Genomic DNA, 22,556 nt, shown 5'->3' on the forward strand with positions numbered 1-22,556 from the left:
AAGAAGTGACAGCCCGTTTCCTGAAATTATTCCCACAGTCTACGATCTGCATTATACCATTCTGAATTACGTTTTTGTGCTCCATTCTTCCAGAGGGGGCTTTTGAAATGTAAAATAGACCCAAAATGCTGATACTAAATTCACTTTGTCCTAAATAATGCACGTTATATATACTGTGGCGCTCGCTCGGTGCGATGTACACATTATGTGGTTATTTTAATTGTAACTGGGATTAAGATGTCTGATGAGATGCGCTGTTTGACGGATTTGAGAAATTGAATGAGCCGTTGACGTCACATTAATGAATGAGGATAAAGAAATAAAACTTCATTCAAAATAAAGAATATTCTAAACACGGGTCTCTCGTTCATTAATGTATAAACAATGAATTTATCCCATCTGGCACAGTGGCGCAACGGTAGTGCTCAATCCTGCCAACCCAGCGACCGGTGTTCGAAACCCCGTGTTTCCAATATAAATTTTTGGAATATAATATTAATGATTATACGCCAAAGTAGCCTGGTTTTAAGTTAAAATATTATAAATCTACATGCATTGAGGATGTCATTCTTTATATAGCTCTCAACGTGCACCAAATTGAATTATTCCTATATTGCAAAAAGAAGGAAAAGACTAGGGTTTCGAACCCCGGTCGTCTGCGTGAAAGTCAAAAGAACAACCCGTTAGACCACAGTGGAGATAAGTAAAAGATCGACCACACATCAATCAAGCGGCAGATATAAAGAGTCCTTCTCCCAAGGCGGGCCTTACATCAGCAGTTGTTTTCCTCAACTAACTCTCCTCTTAAACTCTGTGGGGAAATATGCCAAGAGTGGCAGCTGCTAAAATAAACCATTATTATTTCTTTAGAAGAGAGAGGGGCTCTGTATCAGCAGCACAGAGGTTTGTTCCTCAGATGCTTGTTTACTTGCAGTCTACACGGTGCCTGAGACAGGGTGCAGAGTTCAGTCCACACATGGTGCAGAGTTCAGTCTACAGCTACAGTCTATGGGCGCAGAGTTCAGTCTACAGCTGTATATACTCTCCTTCCCTCCCTCAGATATCCACGTCTCTGAGCGGATCTCGGCCTGTCTGTCCGACATCTCCGCCTGGATGACGACCAACCACCTCAAACTGAACCTAAGCAAAACAGAATTGCTCCACCTGCCGGCCAAATCCTCCCCCCTGACCGACCTCTCCATCACAGTCGAGAATGCAGCTGTGACCGCGTCCCCGACCACCAAGAACCTTGGTGTTGTCCTCGACGACCAGTTGAACTTCTCTGCTCACATCGCAGCGACAACCAGAACCTGCAGATTCCTCCTGAGCAACGTCAGAAGGATACGCCCCTTCCTGACAAAAGAAGCCACCCAACTCCTCATCCAATCAACAGTCATCTCCCGCCTCGACTACTGCAACGCACTGCTAGCTGGCCTCCCGGCCACTGCCACCAAGCCTCTTCAACTCATTCAAAACGCAGCGGCCCGCCTGATATCAAACCTACCGAAGTCGGCCCATGTCACCCCACTTCTTAGGGACCTGCACTGGCTCCCCATTGCTGCACGTATCCGCTTCAAGGCCCTCGACCTAGCATACCGTGCAGCAAAGGGAACCGCTCCCGCCTACCTCCGGTCAATGGTCTCTAACTACACACCCTCAAGACCCCTACGCTCTGCATCTTCTGGCCGCCTCAGACCTACTCCTATCCAAGCTCCCGGAGGGTCATCAAAGAGAAGCCGCCTATTCTCAGTCCTTGCCCCACAATGGTGGAATGAACTACCCATCCCAGTTAGGACAGCCGAATCCCGTCCAATCTTTCGCCGTCGACTAAAGACTCACTTCTTCAACCATTATCTGAAATGATTATAAAAAAAAAAAAAAAAAATCTAACCCTGACTAACCTTACTGTCATGCACTTGTCCTAATAAACTAACCTACACTGTAACACGCAACACTTGATGAACATTGTTATTCAGCTGATAGAGTTGTACCCTTCTTGCTGTCTTGTCGTACAGAACTTGTAAGTCGCTTTGGATAAAAGCGTCAGCTAAATGACTAAATGTAAATGTAAATGTATATTCTGAAGGGGGAATGCATTGAACTACATGATTGTTCAGCAAAGGTTGAAATACAAACAGATTATTAGCACTAACTGGAGGAGTACATGAAAAAAGGAGAGAAATCAGGGGTTTGGGTTTTGTCAAGATAGATTTTTCACTGTGAAATTGGGGTCCATACAAAAAAGGCTGACGCGTTTAAGCATTACATCACGCGCAGGAGTGCGTTATGAGAATTAGAGCATGCCTAGGGGTGGTTGTTAGACCCCCCTAGGCATGCTCTAATTCTCATAACGCACGACTGCGCGTGGTGTAATGTCTTTTATACAATTGGCGCATTCATCCAACCTTATTGCTATACAATAAACACACATTAATTGAAGATTTATTGACAAAACCATCCGCAGAAAAAGTAGTAAAAAAAAAAGAAAAAAAAGAGAAGTTGCCTCCGTGTGGAAGCAGCTCGGAGGTGCGCTGTATCAAGGCAAGAATGAAGTGAGCGTTGGTTTGATTCATTGATTGATTGAAAATTTTATTACAGATAGACAGTGCTTACATCTTTATACAATTGCCGAATTCATCCAACCTTATTGCTATATAATAAACACACATTAATTGAAGCATAATGGAGATTTATTCACAAAACCATCCGCAGAAAAAGTAGGTTAAAATAGGGAGGCAATTTCTCTTTATTAATTTTTTTGAACCTACTTTCTATAGAAGCATCTAAGAATGAAGTGAGCGTGTGTTATTGGAATGATTGATTGATAAGAATGAAGTGAGCGTGTGTTATTGGATTGATTGATTGATTGATTGATTGCTTGAACATTTTATTAACAGTGGCTTCCGGTTCCGTTCCACAGCGCATGGCTGGCTGATTTTACGGAGCTCTGCAACCAAACCACATTAACCCTGATTATGTTTTATTTTTTATACCATTTGATTTTCTTGAAGTTAGAATTATGTCTAAACAGACGCAGAGCAAGTTGGGAACCCTGAACGACGTGGATAAGGAACTCATCAGGTCGATATTCCGTGAGGAAACAGACGCTATCTTGGCTAAGCTAGCTGGCAGGGTAGATGCACTACAGGAGACGGTGACTGCTAGGGATGTCCCGATCCGATCACGTGATCGGGGCCGATCACGTGATTTTCCGAAGATCGGGATCGACAAAAAAATTATAATAATCTGGATTTTTTTTTTTTTTTTATTCAACAAACATGACCATGTTCACGTCTTAAACTCATACTGAGGCCTTAGTTTTGGTTTTAAATTGCATATCATCATTCATTTATTTATTGTCACACAGAGCAGAATAATTTTGCCAAAACAAGCCAATAGTATCCAGCTGCAGAACGGCAGACCAGCCACAATCTCAGACCCAAACGCATTTCCTTTGATTTAATTATACATCAAATGATTTGTCAAGGATTGCAATGCCTCGCTTGAATGAAGTTAACTTTTCACCTGGATAACGTCAACATTCAGGGTGAAATTGGGATAAAAAAAAATATATATAATTTAAATATATATATATAGTTTTTGAACGGATCGGGAAAGATCGGTATCGGTAGATACTCAAAATCACATGATCGGGATCGGATCGGGAGCAAAAAAATTTGATCGGGACATCCCTAGTGACTGCCATAGATGCACGATTAGCCATGGCGGAGGGAGGTATGTCCGCGGTCGTGGAGGTAGCTGAGACCAACGTCGCGGGAATATTATACTTGGAGGACAAACTACGTGATTGTGAGATGAAGTCGGCGAACCTGGAGGACCGTGGTAGAAGATGTAATGTTAGAATATACGGGTTGCCGGATGAAACGGAGGAGGACGAACCGATAAAATACCTCGAGGAGATGATACCAAAATGGTTCCCGAAACTGGCTCGCCCCGAGATCGAAAGAGCGCATAGGATCTTCAGACCCGCTACCCAGTTGAAGGGCGAACGTGCAAACCCTCGCACATTCATATTCTGCTGCCTGAGATTCCAGACGAGACAGCATATATTGAGAGAGGCCAGACTGAAACCTCCGGTGGTGAACGGCCGTACCTTGAGATTCGCCGCTGACTTTAGCGACTACACAGCTAAACGTCGTAGAGCATTCGCCGGCGCCATGGATCTAGCACGAGAGAGGGCGGTGGAGGTGTATCTGCTATTCCCAGCAACGCTGAAGGTGAAGACGGGACGGGGAGAGGTATCGTGCAACCGACTATTCAAATCACCATCCGAGGCGGAGGACTTCATTCGAAAAAGCAACACAGTCACTCCGACTGAGAGGAACAGACCGACCACGGTGGAGCATACACCAAGCTAACGACTCCACTGCACGTGAGCTATTAGCACACCGGCTAGCTATCCGGGCCAGCACTATGGAAACACGTTCGACCGTGGCTTTCTCAATCCTCAGGACGGTAATACTTGACTTCTCTATACGGTACTGTCTCAATCACGAACATGATTACTGACTATTTGAATGTAATTCAGACGCCCTGTACTCTTATCAGTTTTTTCTTTATTCTTTATCTCTTGCCTTTTTTATCATCTAACACTCTAACTATCCATTGAGCGGCGCGAGGTTTGTTACGTATGTTTATTGTCTTTATTCGGCTCTAACCGAGCGGGATGAAGATCACAATTTTCACTCAAACAGACGGAATGTGCTTATGATCCGTCCGACCGAGGGGGTTGATCCCCTTTGCAACGAACTGTATGCGGGTGGCAGGTCGAGGCTATCCTACCGCTGCGGACAATGTTGTGCATTTAACTCTCTTTCTTATTACAGCAGAATACAAGACCGTCACCGACGCTGCACTACCTCAACGTTGGCAGCACGGTAATGATCGGGGTTTGTTTCCACAATGGTATTATTTCGACATGTGTTAAGATTACCTCACTTTAATCAAGTTCAGTTCGGACAAACTTTGTTTCATGTGCCTTTATCGTATGCATAATGTTCTATGCACTGAGCTCTATATATATATAGATTGATACTCTCTGTTGAGAGATGGGGGGGTTCCCCCTATTCCTAATTCGTTACAATATACAATTCTGGTTAGAATGGTAAAGTTACGTAATGTGGTTCTGGTTGCTGTTTGATCGACATCTGACAAGATATTTGAGGGGGGGGGGGGGGGAGGGGGGGGGGGGACACACAGGGATTTTAGTTTTTTATTTCTTTTGGCTCGTTCTACTGTATGTCTGCTCTCGCCCAATAGGACCTTAGCGTGGGGATGTGTATATGTTGTGGTGCTCTGCTTCGGGGGAATCACGTTCAGTCATAATGCAACCTGGTTGGACTATGGCTGATTTAAACATATTGATCTGGAATTCAGGTGTGCTAACATGGTTGAAAAGACAGGAGGTTGATGTGGCTTTGCTGAGTGAAACGCATCTTTTGAAGGCTGACAGTGCTAAACTTGCAAAAAAAAATTATCATAATATAAGCTCCTCCTCTTTTAGCACTAAATCCCGGGGAGTAGCCATAGTGGCTAAGCGGAAGTTGAATATTAAACTATTAGATGTGTGGTCTGATGCGGAAGGACGAATCACTATAGCGAAGATGGAATACACTAACAGGAAAATTGCTCTTATAGCTGCATAATGCCCCTAATGTGTATGACGCGCAATTTTATACTACACTCACTACGGAGATGCTGAAACTACCTGAGTACTCATTCATAGTGGGTGCTGATTTCAATGCCATGTGGGATCCATTGATTGATAAATCTGGAGATGCTGTAACCCACGATCAAAAGCAAGCTGCCGCGGCCCTACGTGGCTGGTCTAAAGACACAGGGTTATTGATATGTGGCGTTTACTAAACCCAACCTCGCGAGACTACAATTTTTTCTCCGTGAGACATAAAACTTTCTCCAGAATTGATTATGTTTTCTCCTCCCCTAGGCTATTCGATAGCTTTGACGTTGACTTGAAGCCCATTGCACTGTCAGACCACAAATACATCCTCCTTAAGGGTTCACTCAGCAAAATGACATCTCGCGCCCCTAGATGGCGCTTTAACTCAACGCTGCTGAAGAACTAGGAATTTAACTTACAATTTAAGGAGAAGCTCATTGAATTCTTGCAGTTTAATGCTGGATCGGTACAGGACCCCAGAACTTTCTGGAATGCGGTTAAGGGGTTTATTAGGAGTAATACCACTCTATTCGCTCTAGTAGCCGACTGGAACTCCAAATTAAAATGGTGAAAAGGAGATTAACTCCATTTTAAGACAACAATCTGAATTTCAAATGCACAGAACAAGACAACACTACTACTTTCATGGCTCTAGACCCAGTCACCTGCTGGCTATGAAAATACGGGCCAGCGATCAATTTGCAGATATCCCTGCCATTAAGAACCAACAGGGCGAGATAACCACCAACCCCAACAAAATCAACGATAAATTTCGCTCGTTTTATTCCAACCTGTACGAGTCGGAAGTGGTCTTTGATCACGCCAAGCTGGAGGACTATCTTAGTCCCACCGAATGTGGCAGCTATAGACCCTTAAGTCTCCTCGGAGCCAATCTCAAGCTATATGCTAAGGTGCTAGACATCCGACTTCAAAAGCATATGACATTTCTGGTTAACCCCGATCAGACCGGCTTTATAAGAGGCCGACTGGTCACGGATAATATCAGACGGTTACTACACGTGATTGATGCCAGTAAGGATGTTGCAGCCCCTACGGCTGTCATGTCCTTAGACGCGATGAAGGCCTTTGACAGATTGGAGTGGTCGTATTTATGAGCAGTACTGGGAAGGATGGGATTGGGCGAGGGTTTCATTCACATGATCAAAGTCCTCTACACAGATCCCTCTGCCATGATCTTGACAGGGAAGCTTTGCTCACCACTATTCGCTGTTTCGCGCTCTTCTAGACAGGGTTGTCCTCTTAGCCCAGAACACTTTGCTCTTTCACTCGAACCTCTGGCTCAGTACATAAGACAATCCCGGGTTATATCCCCTGTATCAATTAAGGGCACACATCACCATATCAGCTTATACGCGGATGATGTACTGCTATTTATGCAGAACCCAGCCGTCTCTCTGCCCTATCTTCTCCAAGTAATAGATGACTTTGGCAGTCTATCTGGATTTAAGATCAACTGGCCAAAATCAGCTTTCCTTCCACTCAACGAGACTGCGAAGGCAACCATCCTTCCAGCAAACAAACTCATGGTAGAGCACTTTAAATGCCTTGGGATTGAAATATTCCCAACTGTTAACCAGACAGTAAAGTATAACTACTCCAGCTTGAGTGACAGGATTACCACGGATTTTGACAGGTGGTCCAAATTAAAGAACTCACTACAGGCCCGCGCCTCAATAATTAAGATGAATGTTTTACCCAGAATTAATTTTATCAGCTCCATGCTACCGTTGTCTCCCCCTGTTGGTTACTGGCAAAAACTGCACTCTGCTGCATATAAATTCGTCTGGAATAACAAACGCCCACGCTTAAAGAGATCCACTGCACAGAGGAGTAAACTAGACTGGGGTTTGGCATTTCCAGACTTCAAGTATTATTTTCAAGCTTACTCTCTAAGACCCCTTATCACTTGGTTTGACACTCAAGCGGCTGTGTCCTGGCGCCCATTGGAGGAGGATATGGTGTCCCCACATAGACTTCAAGATGTCGTGTATACCAACATTTCAATTAAGCAATGCAAATTACGATTTGGCCCTCTGATCACACATGTGATCCAGATTTGGCGTGACACCCAGAAAGCATGCACTAACCGCCATAAATGGCACATGCATTCCCCACTATTCAATAACAATTAGCTCCTTATTGGACAACAATCCATTAGATATCCTAGATGGGAAGGGGGATATTTTCAATGACTCGGGTATCCGGTCTTTTCAGGACCTATCCAACGGATTTGATCTCCCCAGAAGCTCCTTTTTATTTTATTTACAAATGAGGGCAGCTCTGAAGGCTCATGGAGTCCCATGGGACGCTCCACTAGAGCGACACCGGTTTCACAATTTATTTTATGACAGGGAGACATCGAGAGGCTTCGTCTCTGACTTTTATCGGCACTTACTTACGTCCTCATAAGACTTACCCTTAAGATACGATTTGGAGAAAGGATATCCCTGAGTTGGATATAGATTTTGATTGGGATGCAGTCTGGTAAAATATTAGACTATCATCACGCAACCCAGATCACCAACAGATTCATCTAAATTTTGTTCATAGGACTTATTTGACCCCCAGGCGATTGAACCTAATGGGTCTAAGGCTCAGGGTTAATGTGGTTACCTTGTGTCCAGACGGTGCCATTGGAACATATATGCACATGTACTGGGAGTGCCCTCGTGTTGAGATCTTCTGGGAAAGTGTTACCACTCAGTTATCAGAGATTTTCTCTTTAACCATACCGGCCTTGCCTTCTGTTTTATTGTTAAATGATGTTTCTCAATTGCCGACCTCTGTACATGTAAAGAGACTCATTTTGGCTGGTCTGACGGCTGCCAAAAAGCTGATTGCCTCACGCTGGATACAACCAGATAAGCTATGTCCGAAGGTATGGATTCTCACCTATCTTGATGTTATTTATCTGGAGATTTTCACTGCACGTGTCATAGGTGTTAATGAAGCCAATATAGCGGTCTGGTTGGCTGTGGTGGAAAAACTAAAAGAACGCATTTGACTCTGGAAATTGAGTACTGAATGGGGTATTATGTGGATGTCTCACGCTGGGGTCCTGGGGCGAGAGGGGGGGGGGGGGAGAACGAGCGAATATTCATGTATGTTGGTGGTAATGGTGTTTTTTGTATTTTTGTTTTATTTATTATTTTTCATTCAATGCTGATCCTATGTATATTTTCTGACCCCCTTCTGATCTGGGTTTGGTGATCGTGGGCTCTGGTTGGGGGGGGCCGCGGTTCGGGGTCTCTGCGGGTCGAGGCACTAAAAAGGCGTGGTGCTTTGGCTCGCGGGGGGGCCGGGCTGTGGGTCCTCCGGGATTGTGGCTCGCGGTTGCCGGGCCTGGAGGTGGAGGGGGCTCGGTAAGCACTTTTTATAGTATATATTTTATTTTATTTTATTATACTTTTAGTTTGTGACAACTTTATTGTCTAATCATTGTTGTGTTAGTTTATGTTCTTGGATGTCTTTTATGTATTATTGTTCAAGTTTCAAGTTCAAGTTTCTTTAATAGTTGTCATACAGAAGTACAGAATACTTTTATACAAAATGCTTCTTACTGTTACGCTCCAGAGACTGTGCAAGACAAGATAAGTATGAAATAAAATAACATAGTATAGCATGTAAATTAGAAGTAAAAAGTGTTCAGTATAGACATATGTACAATGTTCGATGCAGAATAGACATAACTGAGTTACCATATAATATACAATACTGTGCAGTGAACTAATATACAATACTATATAGTGCAAGGCAGAAATGGGATGAGGTGCAATTTAGGTACAATTTACAGTAGGTGTACGAGTTGTAGTGCAAATCCTTTATCAATAAATATAAAGTGTGTTTGTGTGATCTAAAGTGTGGAGAGTGGGTGCTGCAGTGTGTTGTTTGTTTAAGTGAGTGTGTGGGTGTGTGTGCTGTGTGCATTTGATGGTTGTTGCATAGTGTTTATTGTTCGTTTAGCAGCCTGATGGCCTGGGGATAGAAGCTTCTTCTGAGTCTTTCTGTGCTCGCCTTAAGACTCCGGTATCGCTTGCCTGACCGCAGCAGTTCAAAGAGGCAGTTGTTCGGGTGGCTCGAGTCCTTAATAATTCTCTTAGCCTTCCCCTTGCACCGCTTGTTGTAAATGTTCTGGAGGGTGGGAAGCCCCCCTCCAATTGTGCGTTCGGCTGAACGTGTCACTCTTTGTAGTCTGCTACGGTCTTGTGCAGTGCTATTCCCAAACCAGGAGGTGATGTTGCCAGTCAGGATGCTCTCTATTGTACATGAGTAGAAGTTCCTAAGGATCTTCTGACTGACTTGGAACTTCCTTAGGCGCCTGAGGAAGTAGAGGCGTTGTCGTGCCTTCTTCACAACACTGTCAATGTGTGTGGTCCATGTCAAATCCTCGGATATGTGGGCTCCGAGGTACTTGAAACTGTTCACTCTCTCAACCGGTGCCCCGTCGATGCTGAGGGGGCTGTAGTCCTTGACCCCGACCTCCTTAAGTCCACAATCATCTCTTTTGTTTTGCTGACGTTCAGGGAGAGGCAGTTCTGCTGACACCACTGTGACAGATTCTCTACCTCTTCCAGGTAGGCCCTTTCGTCGGTGGCAGAGATCAGGCCCAGGAGATTGTTATTATTGTGTTGTTTCGTGTTTGAAAATTGAAAATAAAAAAATATTTGGTAATTTTTTTTTTATTATTAACAGTGAAATGAGTGTCCATTTGACGAATGGCATCTAACAACATACTTCCCGCGATTTATATTTTGTTCCACAATGGGTCATGACCAACCAATTACATAATCCAACATTGTGTAAGCAACTAACACATTCCACGTGACAGAATCGTTTTTGAATGAGTCGTTATGACGCTATCAACACATCCATTCGTAAAGATTATTGTCCGCCATCTTGGTTTCATTTCATTTCATTTCAGAATCAAGACATTTGCATGCCATTGTATAATTTCACTTTCGTCTCATGGATGAAAACCCTCTGACACTGATTGAAGGTGACTGCCTTTTTCTCTGTTTACATATACATCTGTGTGTGTGTGTGTGTGTGTGTGTGTGTGTGTGTGTGTGTGTGTGTGTGTGTGTGTGTGTGTGTGTGTGTGTGTGTGTGTGTGTGTGTGTGTGTGTGTGTGTGCGTGTGTGTGTGTGTGTGTGTGCGTGTGTGTGTGCGTGTGTGTGTGCGTGCGTGTGTGTGTGTGTGTGTACCATCACCACCACCACTACCACCACCACTACCACCACCACCACTATCACCACCACCACCACCACCACTACTACTACCACCACTGCCACCACCACCACTACCACCACCACCACCACTGCCACCACCACCACTACCACCACCACCACCACCACCACTACCACTACCACCACCACCACTACCACCACCACCACCACCACCACTACCACCACTACCACCACTACCACCAGGATTTTTGGAGAAAGCATGGCACTTGAGACAAAACACACTATATCCTAGGGCTGGGCGATATGGCCAAAAACGTTATCGCGATAAAATTATAAAATTATTTTCATATGCCATTGTCCACTTGTGTTTTTTTTTTCTTCTCTTGTAATTTTAATGATGTATATTTTCGGGACCCCCTTTGGCTGTGGGTCTGGTGGCCATGGGCTCTGACTGGGGGGGGCCGTGGTTGGGGGTCTCTGCAGGTTGAAGCATTAAAGTGGCGTGGTGCTTTGGCCCGTGGGGGCGCCGGACTCCGGGTCCTCCGGGGTTGGGGTTCGCGGCTGCCGGGCCTGGGGATGGAGGGGGTTCAGGAAGCCTTATACTTTGTGACAGCTTATTTGAACTGGATATGTATGCAAATGTATAATCTGTCTAATTTATTGTCTAATCATTTGGGTTAGTTTATGTTTTGGATGTCTTTTACGTATTATTGTTATTATTGTGTTGTGAGTTGTGATGTTTCATGTTTGAAAAATGAAAAATAAAAAAATTTGATCACAAAAGAAATTAATTTTCATATAACTCGATATCGATAATTATCGTCGATATAATTTCTGTCAAGTTTAATTAACTTCTTATGCCCGGCGCCGATGGACGGGCTATTAATAGACTTGTTTTGCTGCTGCGAATGTCTCGAGTTGATGTCGTCATTAGTCCGCGCACGTTCTTCTGCGCACCAGTGCATAGATTATTATATTCCACCAGGGGGCAACCTACCGCCACTGGATCATTATGCATTATAAGAATGGAACTAACAGTTAGCCAGAGCAAGCGGTGTATCCCATGACAATGTACTAACTATCACCCTAAAATACTCCGTTCCGCCCCAATACATTGCAACGACGTCCACCGCATACCCCACACTACTCTAACCGTGGCCTCAGAATTCACGCCACACACCCACTCCGCACGTAAACTATTAAATTGCGGCGTGCAAGCTAATTATCCTAGCCAGCCTTGTTTCCAATGTACTAACTATCACCCTAAAATACTCCGTTCCGCCCCAATACATTGCAACGACGTCCACCGCGGCGCAGCATACCCCACACTACTCTAACCGTGGCCTCAGAATTCACGCCACACACCCACTCGGCACGTAAACTATAAAATAGCGGCGTGCAAGCTAATGATCCTAGCCAGCCTTGTTTACTACCCAGAGGTGCACCGCGGGTCTCCTTCACTGTCGCCATCTCCTTCACTGATTGGTTGTTAGTGCGTGTGCTCATATCCAAGCTTGGAAAATCGATATATTGAAACTTTGCGACCACGTTTCATGTTTATTTCGAGGAAATAATTTATCGCGATAGTTATCGTTATCATTTTATCGCCCAGCCCTATATATAATTGTATATGTATTCCTCTTGTTTCTTTGTTTACATACATTGCGTACAGCTTGTGTTATATTACGTTTTATTGTATTTTATTTTTCTTGTGGCCATCTTGGTCTATATGTCATTTGTCAAGTAATTTGTCAAGTATATTATTATATACTTATTGTTTATGTGTCTTGTTGTAAGCCCATTATGGGCTGGGCATACACCTGTATGTAAGACACGAAAATAAAAAACATCAAATCAAATCAACCACCACCACCACCACCACCACCACCACCACTACCACCACTACCACCACCACCACCACCACCACTACCACCACTACCACCACTACCACCACCACCACCACCACCACCACCACTACCACCACCACCACCACTCAGCACCACCACTACCACCACCACCACCACTCACCACCACCACTACCACCACCACTACCACCACTACCACCACCACCACCACTACCACCACTACCACCACTACCACCACTACCACCACCACCACCACCACCACCACCACCACCACTACCACCACCACCACCACTCAGCACCACCACTACCACCAGCACTACCACTACCACCAGCACAACCACTACCACCAGCACTACCACCACCACTACCACCACCACTACCACCACTATGATTACTACCACCACCAATACCACCACCACTACCACCACCATCACCACCACCACCACCACCACCACCACCACCACCACTACTACTACCACCAGCACCAGCACCACCACCAGCCCCTCACCTCAAACCACTGCCCGTGGGACTGCATCTTGAGGACGACACAAGGGTCGGGCTTGGAGAGGGCGTCGCGGTCCGAGATGCCTCGGCAGGCCACCCTCAGCTCCACCTTGGCCAGACACGGCGAGCTGATGAAGCCCAGCGTGGCCTCCGCAGACTCATAGATATTACTCATCCTGAACACACACGCACACACACACACACACACACACTACAAGAGGGGAGAGAGAGAAAGAGAGAATGTGTGATTAGTTTGGTGAGCTATTTGCACTAGGTAGGTGGGTTATGAACAGGTTGATATGTACCGGTAGGTAGATAGATGGACAGACAGATGGCTGGAAGAGTAGACAAAGATTTTACATGAGGACATTACATTGAACATAATCTTCTACCTTTGCTATTTTAATAAAGGTAGAATCTGTAATGCAGTCAAAGAAGGATTCACAGTATAATAGGTTACTATATAGCCATATATTATGTTATGAATATATATAGATATATAGTTGGTAAATGTATCATTGGTCAAATTTATTATCGGCTATTGTAATAATTCTGCCTCATGAACATTGGCAAGCTTTCTATTTTTGCACAAAATGAGTTCCCTTCTATCACTAACATTATTGTTTAAGCATTTTGGTTGAAATAAAATTATACGTAATTATATTACGATTAATTGCAAATTGTTTCATGTTGAGCTATAGATTGTGGATGAATACACACAGAAAGGTACACCATGCCAATGTTCATGCTTTATTTGTTTTAAACTAGACGATTTAGACCCCACACATTGCAATTTCAAGCGAGGTGGACCACGCCGGAAACAACAATGACGTAACCACTACACCTCCCTATAGCCACTATCCACACTCAACTCCAACCCACGCATCAGACCAAAACAAAACAAGTTAACAAAGTGTAAACACCAAGAGGGCCCAGAGGTTGACGGCATTACAGATTATACCTTTAAAGATGCATTAAGTTACATTCTCAGTTGTTTGGAAGGAGCAGTGATGCAGTGGTGGTCCCACTCGGTACCACGCCGTGCTAGCAGTTTTTTCTGAGCAGAAGTACGCGCACGGATGTGCACGCGCGCACACAAAAATGCGTTCACAATTTTCACTGGACTCGTCGCACCATGCGCCAAGTACCCGGCACTTATCTATCACCTAGACTTTGCATAATAATAGGATACCGATAGCATAACAAAGAACGAGAAGAGCCAAACCAAAATACAAGCCCTGCTTGATCTGTGGAACCTCTCACTATGTGACAAATGGTCCCAACTGGAAGGATGAGGCATTAAGTTGTGCTTCAGAAGGAAACTGTAAACTAAGTTACATTGTTAATTTAGTTTGTATTTACTTTTCTAGTTTAAGTTAATTCAATTAAAGAAATTATAACTACATTTACATTACATTTGTTTTTCAACCATATCTGTTGACAATATAATTTCTTTATATATTGAAGGCTACATCCTGCTACCTTTTTCAGCTTCTCTATTTCAAGGCAATATTTACAAAAACTAAACTAAAACTAGTAATTTCCTATACAAACATGTTTCCTACTATTTATGCATAATAATCATCTGTTCTGTGCGCAAGCAAGGGAACATGTATGCGCGTACGCGTACACGCGCGTGCATGTGGCGTCCAGGCAGTTCTGATATTACGACTGCACCCATGGTAAGGAGGACTGTGTAGGCCCCAACCACATGCAATTACTGGCATGGTCAACAAGAGCGTCATTCAGTAGTTTCGTCTACAAGACTCTCATTCCGTGTCGATCAAAACCACGTAGATGCAGTCACTAAATGACGTGCTTATATGATGCTCATTCTAAAGCGGAATCATTCCAAATCTCCCTCATTCCAGATCTTAGAGAGCATATTTAACTTGAATTGTTCTTCAGAGGAACAGTGTTTTCAAACTTTATTATGTAAAGGTAGTGTGGAATAATGATTCCCTTCCCCCCTCAAACAATCTCCCAGTCATGTTCCAACCCCCCACCCATGCTTGTTATTCCCCCCACACCTCTCCAATCTGTCTATCCTCCCTGATGCGTGAATACTTTGGGCAACCAACATGTCCTTCCGCGTTTCTCTGATTGGCCATCGATCGGCCAGCCCTCTACGCTCGTTTTCCCCCTACGCCGGTAACGTGCGCATGCGCATTTTCTTTTTGACGGCACTCAAACGCCAAGCGAGGTTAATCGCGGAAATGTAATGTTATGTTCGAATCCGTAGAATACATATTTATCAAAACAACATATTTATCAAAACAACTACCAGATTCACTCATAACGTTATTTCGCGTGACAACACAGCCCAGCTGTCAGAAACTGTACATTGTGACGTTATATAACATAACGTTATATAATGTTATTTCGCGTTTTATTCATAACGTTATTTCGCGTGACAACACAGCCCAGCTGTCAGAAACTGTACATTGAGGGGGTTTGAATCACTGTACATTGAGGGGGTTTGAATCACTGTTTACACTCCCCACTTACTGTACCATGTTCTACATATAGAACCTCATCTCATGCACCGGTTTGAATCAAAGCCCTATCGAACGTACTCAAGCTCTACTGTCTTTAACTATAAATGTTTACACTCCCCACTTACTGTACCATGTTCTACATATAGAACCTCATCTCATGCACCGGTTTGAATCAAAGCCCTATCGAACGCGTTATATAATGTTATTTCGCGTTTTATTCATAACGTTATTCTGCGTGACAACACAGCCCAGCTGTCAGAAACTGTACATTGAGGGGGTTTGAATCACTGTACATTGAGGGGGTTTGAATCACTGTTTACACTCCCCACTTACTGTATGTACCATGTTCTACATATAGAACCTCATCTCATGCACCGGTTTGAATCAAAGCCCTATCGAACGTACTCAAGCTCTACTGTCTTTAACTATAAATGTTTACACTCCCCACTTACTGTACCATGTTCTACATATAGAACCTCATCTCATGCACCGGTTTGAATCAAAGCCCTATCGAACGCGTTATATAATGTTATTTCGCGTTTTATTCATAACGTTATTTCGCGTGACAACACAGCCCAGCTGTCAGAAACTGTACATTGAGGGGGTTTGAATCACTGTACATTGAGGGGGTTTGAATCACTGTTTACACTCCCCACTTACTGTACCATGTTCTACATATAGAACCTCATCTCATGCACCGGTTTGAATCAAAGCCCTATCGAACGTACTCAAGCTCTACTGTCTTTAACTATAAATGTTTACACTCCCCACTTACTGTAGAACATGGTACATGACGAGTATATAGTATATAGGGATGTTGCACTTGAGCACCACAGGTTTCACAACGCAATTATTGTTATTATTATTTACAAGACTGGGCATTTATTTAAAAAACATACCCTAACCACATAACAGATATTTAAAACGTAATTAACAGGCATGTTCTGCAACATATATCCACTCTTGAACAATGAAAAACTCCTTCCATGCTCCATCCTAGTATGCTTCCTTCCACAAGGAAGCATACTAGGACCGCTACTGTTCCTAATTTATGCAAATGACATGTCATCAGCTTGTGACTGCAACTTGTTCCTGTTTGCGGACGACTCAGCCCTACTGGTCTCTGACAAGAACAAGTTACAGGTTGAAAAGACCCCCTAATGCTGGCATGAATTATCTGTCAGATGTATTCAGTATGGTTGATAAAGCCTCTGATGGAAACAGAGAAGTATACTTTTTGGGTGACATGAATATTGATTGGCTTTCTGATAAGTGTAATATGAAAAGCAAGTTATTATCTATGGCTCAAACATGCAATATGACACAAATGGTATCGCAGCCAACACGAATTTTTACCAATAAGCACGGTAGAACTTCTTCTACATGTTTGAACATTGTATTTACCAACTTTCCAGAACGCTGTTCTAAAGTAGTCTCTATAGCAGTGGGATTTAGTGATCATAATTTGGTTGCATTATCTAGGAGTACTAAAATCCCAAAAGGAGGTAATAAAATTATCAACAAAAGATCCTACAAACACTACAATAAGGAAGTATTTGTTGGTGAGGTAGACAAGGTAGACTGGTCTATAGTGTGCAAAGAGAACAACCCCGAAATAGCAGTTAATGTATTTATGAATCTGCTCATGGAAATTGTGAACAGGCATGCACCATTTAGAAAATTTACTGTTCGGTCGAAAGGTGCTTCATGGCTGGATAAAGAAATCCTTGACCTAATGACTCTGAGGGATAATGCAAAGAAAACAGCACATAAACTAGGCTTGAAGTCAGATAGACAAATCTACTGTCAATTAAGGAACAGAGTGACAAGGCTAAATAAAACGAAAAAGAAAGAGTATTATAAACATAGGATTAGTGAAACAAAAAATGATGGGAAAAAACTATGGTCAACACTGAATGAGATAATGGGCAGGAAATCAAATACATCAATCTCCTTCATACAATCTGAAGGTAAATTCATAACAAAACCTCATGACATGGCAAACTACTTCAATGATTTCTTTTAAAATAAAGTTGATAAATTAAGAGGATGTCTACAAAGTAGTGATGGTTCACTATCTCATTCACTAATAAAGTGTGAGGTTTTTGTCCGTTGCTCACCTACTCGCTCTGTTCCTTTAAGCCTACTCGCTCTGTTCCTTTAGTTTTCTGTTAATCAATTGCATTCTCCTCACCTCACTAGCCCCCACCCTCGCGTTCGTTACTCTCGTTTGCTCTTCAGCAGCCACACCCTTGGACTACCTGTCATGATGTGTTTGATTGGTCTGGTGCCGAACACACACTTCTAGTTAAAGTATCAATTACCTTCACGCACCTGACGTGTATTCTAATTAGTTCCCCTTTGGGCTTTAAGTACCTCGCTCTTCCCCTCTGGCCTTGTCGGGTCGTTCCGTATCATATCTCTATCACCAAGACTCCTTCGGGAGGTTCTCTGTCTAAGGGCTCCTACGGGAGTTTCGGTTTCTGTCTGTTATGCTGTTTTCATCTCCGGCGTGAGATGCGCTCAAGCCTTCGCCTCCTGTCGCCGTTTGCCTGGAAGGAGACACCGTACTGCGCTCTCTAAACCTCTACGGGAGGTATTCCGGTGTTCCACTCCAGACCTCCGCGCAGCAGATGCGCTCTCCGTACCGGCGCGTACTCCAAGCAGACGCGCACCATCCAGACCTCCGAGCCTGATGCGCTCTTCACTCCTGACGCGCATCCAGACGCGCATCCAGACGCACTCCAGACGCTCATCCAGACCTCCGAGCCTGACGCGCTCTTCACTCCAGACGCGCATCCAGACGCGCATCCTGACGCACTCTAGTCGCGCACCACTCAGACCTCCGCTTGGACAACCCGTTCCCGGTAACAACGCTGGACAACCCGTTCCCCGTAGCGACGCGCTCCCCCTGTTTTGATCCTGCTCTCTTTACGCACAGCGCCTGGGTGAGTTTTGCAAAGCTGTCTTTGACCCTATTCGTTTTTTGTGTGTTTTTGACACTGAAGAGATCCTGCTTTTTGTCAGACTGTCACTCACCCAGTGTCAGCTTTTTGGATTGTTCATTTGGGATAATATTTGCTTGAACATCGCTCACTGTGTGTATTCACACCGAAGATATTATCACTTGGATTATTATTGGGACTTCGCTCACTGTGTGTATTCACACCGAAGATATTATCACTTGGATTTGTTATGGTTTGACACCGACCCCAAACGCACGACACAAGAGAGTAGGAATTCAGAGTTGCCAAAAACAAGGGCTTGTTTATTGAGACTAATTAATGAGCACAGAATAGGCAAGTCAAACAAGACAGGTACACAAGCAAGGGGGAAAATGTTCTGCTGCTCTGCAGCTTCTCCCGTGGTGGTAGTAGGGGGTAGCAGATGCTGACGTCTGAGCCGCTCTGCAGACTTCTCTCGGCAGAATCTCCGAAGTGTTGCGGGACCGAGAGAGAGAGAGAGGGAGCGAGTCAACACAGGGTGCAGGTAGAACGAGCAGGAGAACGGGAGAGGTGACTTGTACCCAAATACAAAAGTTATCCAAGTGAACTAATCTTCGTGTAAATACACACAGTGAGCAAAGTTCCAAAACACAATCCCAAGTGAAATATCTTCGGTGCAAAAAATAGACACTGAGAATGAAGTCCAAAAAACAATCCAATGTGAATAATATCTTCGGTGTGAACAAACACACAGTGGGAGATGTAAGTCCAAAAATATTATCCCAGTGAAAACACAAAAAGGCGATCGCTGGGTGAGTGACTGTCTGATAAAAAAGGTGGTAATCTTCAGTGTTAAAGAAACACACGAAAACGGAATTTGATCAAGACAGTCAGTAAAAACTCACCCAGACGTAGTGCGTAATGAGTGCTGGAACAGCAGCGGAGCGAGCGCGTCGCCACGGGGAAAAGGTGTCCAAGAGGAAGGCTTCTTGGAATATCCTGGAGGTAAAGCACAGAGAACAACAGCAGCAGCAGCAGGAACGGAGAATGCAAACAGAAGAATATCAAAACGATCCAACAAACTTGAGTGGGGAAACGGGGTATAAATAATGCGGGATTGATTGATTGACAAGCAGTGACAGCTGGGGAATGTGATTGAAAAGCGTGTGGACGGGAGAGAACCAATCAACGACGTCTCTGGGAAGAAGCGTGTGAATAGGGGAATGAAATGATTAACAGAAAACTTAAAGGGACAGAGCGAGTGGGAGAGCAGCGGACCAATCATCACAGTACTTCAAGAAGCCCGTGGTGGGGAAAGAGCCAAACCTTACAGTACCCCCCCCTCCACGGGAGCCACCCGGCGACCCACACGGCCCCGGCCTGCCCGGACGGGACCCAAGGAAGCCGGCGATCAGGGGCACTGGAGAGGGGGGGCCGGAGACGTGGACAGAGGACCGGCGAGGGAGGCCGGAGACGGGGACTGGGACCCGACAGTGGAGGCCGGGCACAGGGACAGAGAACCAGCGAGGAGGGCCGGAGACGGGGACTGGGGCCCGACAGCGGAGGCCGGGCACGGGGACAGAGGACCGGCGAGGGAGGCCGGAGACGGGGACTGGGACCCGGTGAGGGGGCTGGACGGCACCTGAAGACACCGGGCACGACAGGAGGAGCTCCACCCCTTGATGGCACCGGAGGACCAGGCGATGTGGGGCTCGTGCAGCGCGAGCCAGGGCCTGCCCAGGACCACAGGGACAAGAGGAGAGCTGGTGACGAAAAACTGGAGCCTCTCAACGTGGTCACCAGCAACGGTGAGAAGGACTGGACAGGTGCGTTGAGTGACGTCAGCCAGGCGGCGATGATCCATTGCGAAGACCTCCAAGGGCCTCTCGAGGTCCTCAAGTGGAATGTTGGCCCGGGTGGCAAACCCAACGTCCATGAAACTCCCCTCAGCACCAGAGTCCATGAGTGCACCCACCGTCGCCCGCTGGTCCGCCCAGGCTAGGGTGACGTCCGCCAGACGGTTGGGTGGTGCACGGGTGGGGGAACAGGAAAGACGGCTCACCAGGATCTCCCGGGGTCTTGGCGAGCCTGGTCCTCTTGGCCAGGCACGGCAATTGGAGACACGGTGTCCACCCCGGCCACAGTAGAGGCAACGGCCGGAGAAGAGCCTGGACTCCCGTTCGGCCGGGCTAAGGCGGTTGCGTCCCAGCTGCATGGGTTCCTCCTCGGTCACGGCTCGGGAGGGAACAAACCCACCAGTCACGGAGGGGGCAGGGCGGTCAGCACTGTAGAGGCGGCCGCCGGGAAAGGGAGCCCCTGAGCGGCGGTCGATGGCACAGTCGTAAGGCCGGCGAGGCGGAAAGACCTGAGCCCTGGACTCCCTGAAAACCCCCTCGGGGTCGTGGTACTCGGGGGGCACGTCTGGGGTACAGAAAAACCCCTCGAGGCCGTGGTCCTTGGGGGGTACGTCTGGGGTACAGAAAACCTCCTCGAGGTCGTGGTCCTCGGGGGGTACGTCTGGGGTACTGAAATCCTCCTCGAGGTCGTGGTCCTCGGGGGGTGCGTCTGGGGGTCCCCGTCGGGTTCTCTCACGTCTTCTCTCCTGGAGGCGTCCGTCGATGCGGATGGCGAGGCTGAACAGGTCCTCGAGGGAATCAGGTTCCTCCCGGGTCGCGAGCTGGTCCCTGACTGCGTCACTGATCCCACCCCTGTAAGGTTTGGCTCTTTCCCCACCACGGGCTTCTTGAAGTACTGTGATGATTGGTCCGCTGCTCTCCCACTCGCTCTGTCCCTTTAAGTTTTCTGTTAATCATTTCATTCCCCTATTCACACGCTTCTTCCCAGAGACGTCGTTGATTGGTTCTCTCCCGTCCGCACGCTTTTCAATCACATTCCCCAGCTGTCACTGCTTGTCAATCAATCAATCCCGTATTATTTATACCCCGTTTCTCCACTCTAGTTTTGTTGGATCGTAATGTTATGGTTTGACACCGACCCCAAACGCACGACACAAGAGAGTAGGAATTCAGAGTTGCCAAAAACAAGGGCTTGTTTATTGAGACTAATTAATGAGCACAGAATAGGCAAGTCAAACAAGACAGGTACACAAGCAAGGGGGAAAATGTTCTGCTGCTCTGCAGCTTCTCCCGTGGTGGTAGTAGGGGGTAGCAGATGCTGACGTCTGAGCCGCTCTGCAGACTTCTCTCGGCAGAATCTCCGAAGTGTTGCGGGACCGAGAGAGAGAGAGAGGGAGCGAGTCAACACAGGGTGCAGGTAGAACGAGCAGGAGAACGGGAGAGGTGACTTGTACCCAAATACAAAAGTTATCCAAGTGAACTAATCTTCGTGTAAATACACACAGTGAGCAAAGTTCCAAAACACAATCCCAAGTGAAATATCTTCGGTGCAAAAAATAGACACTGAGAATGAAGTCCAAAAAACAATCCAATGTGAATAATATCTTCGGTGTGAACAAACACACAGTGGGAGATGTAAGTCCAAAAATATTATCCCAGTGAAAACACAAAAAGGCGATCGCTGGGTGAGTGACTGTCTGATAAAAAAGGTGGTAATCTTCAGTGTTAAAGAAACACACGAAAACGGAATTTGATCAAGACAGTCAGTAAAAACTCACCCAGACGTAGTGCGTAATGAGTGCTGGAACAGCAGCGGAGCGAGCGCGTCGCCACGGGGAAAAGGTGTCCAAGAGGAAGGCTTCTTGGAATATCCTGGAGGTAAAGCACAGAGAACAACAGCAGCAGCAGCAGGAACGGAGAATGCAAACAGAAGAATATCAAAACGATCCAACAAACTTGAGTGGGGAAACGGGGTATAAA

At 45.6% G+C, this 22,556-nt stretch overlaps 1 protein-coding gene across 1 annotated transcript in view; it reads right to left on the bottom strand.

Moving 5' to 3' along the window:
* cpne4b (copine IVb) overlaps nucleotides 1-22,556 on the bottom strand; it is a 262,123-nt gene that overhangs the window by 189,688 nt on the left and 49,879 nt on the right. The window contains exon 2 of the mRNA XM_084312573.1: nucleotides 13,282-13,488. Coding sequence (XP_084168699.1) covers nucleotides 13,282-13,452 — 171 coding nt within the window. The 5' untranslated portion in view covers nucleotides 13,453-13,488. The remainder of the gene's footprint in view (nucleotides 1-13,281; nucleotides 13,489-22,556) is intronic.

Source organism: Notolepis coatsorum (genome assembly GCF_963971535.1).
Source record: "Notolepis coatsorum genome assembly, chromosome: 4".
NCBI classification, from domain to species: Eukaryota; Metazoa; Chordata; class Actinopteri; order Aulopiformes; family Paralepididae; genus Notolepis; species Notolepis coatsorum.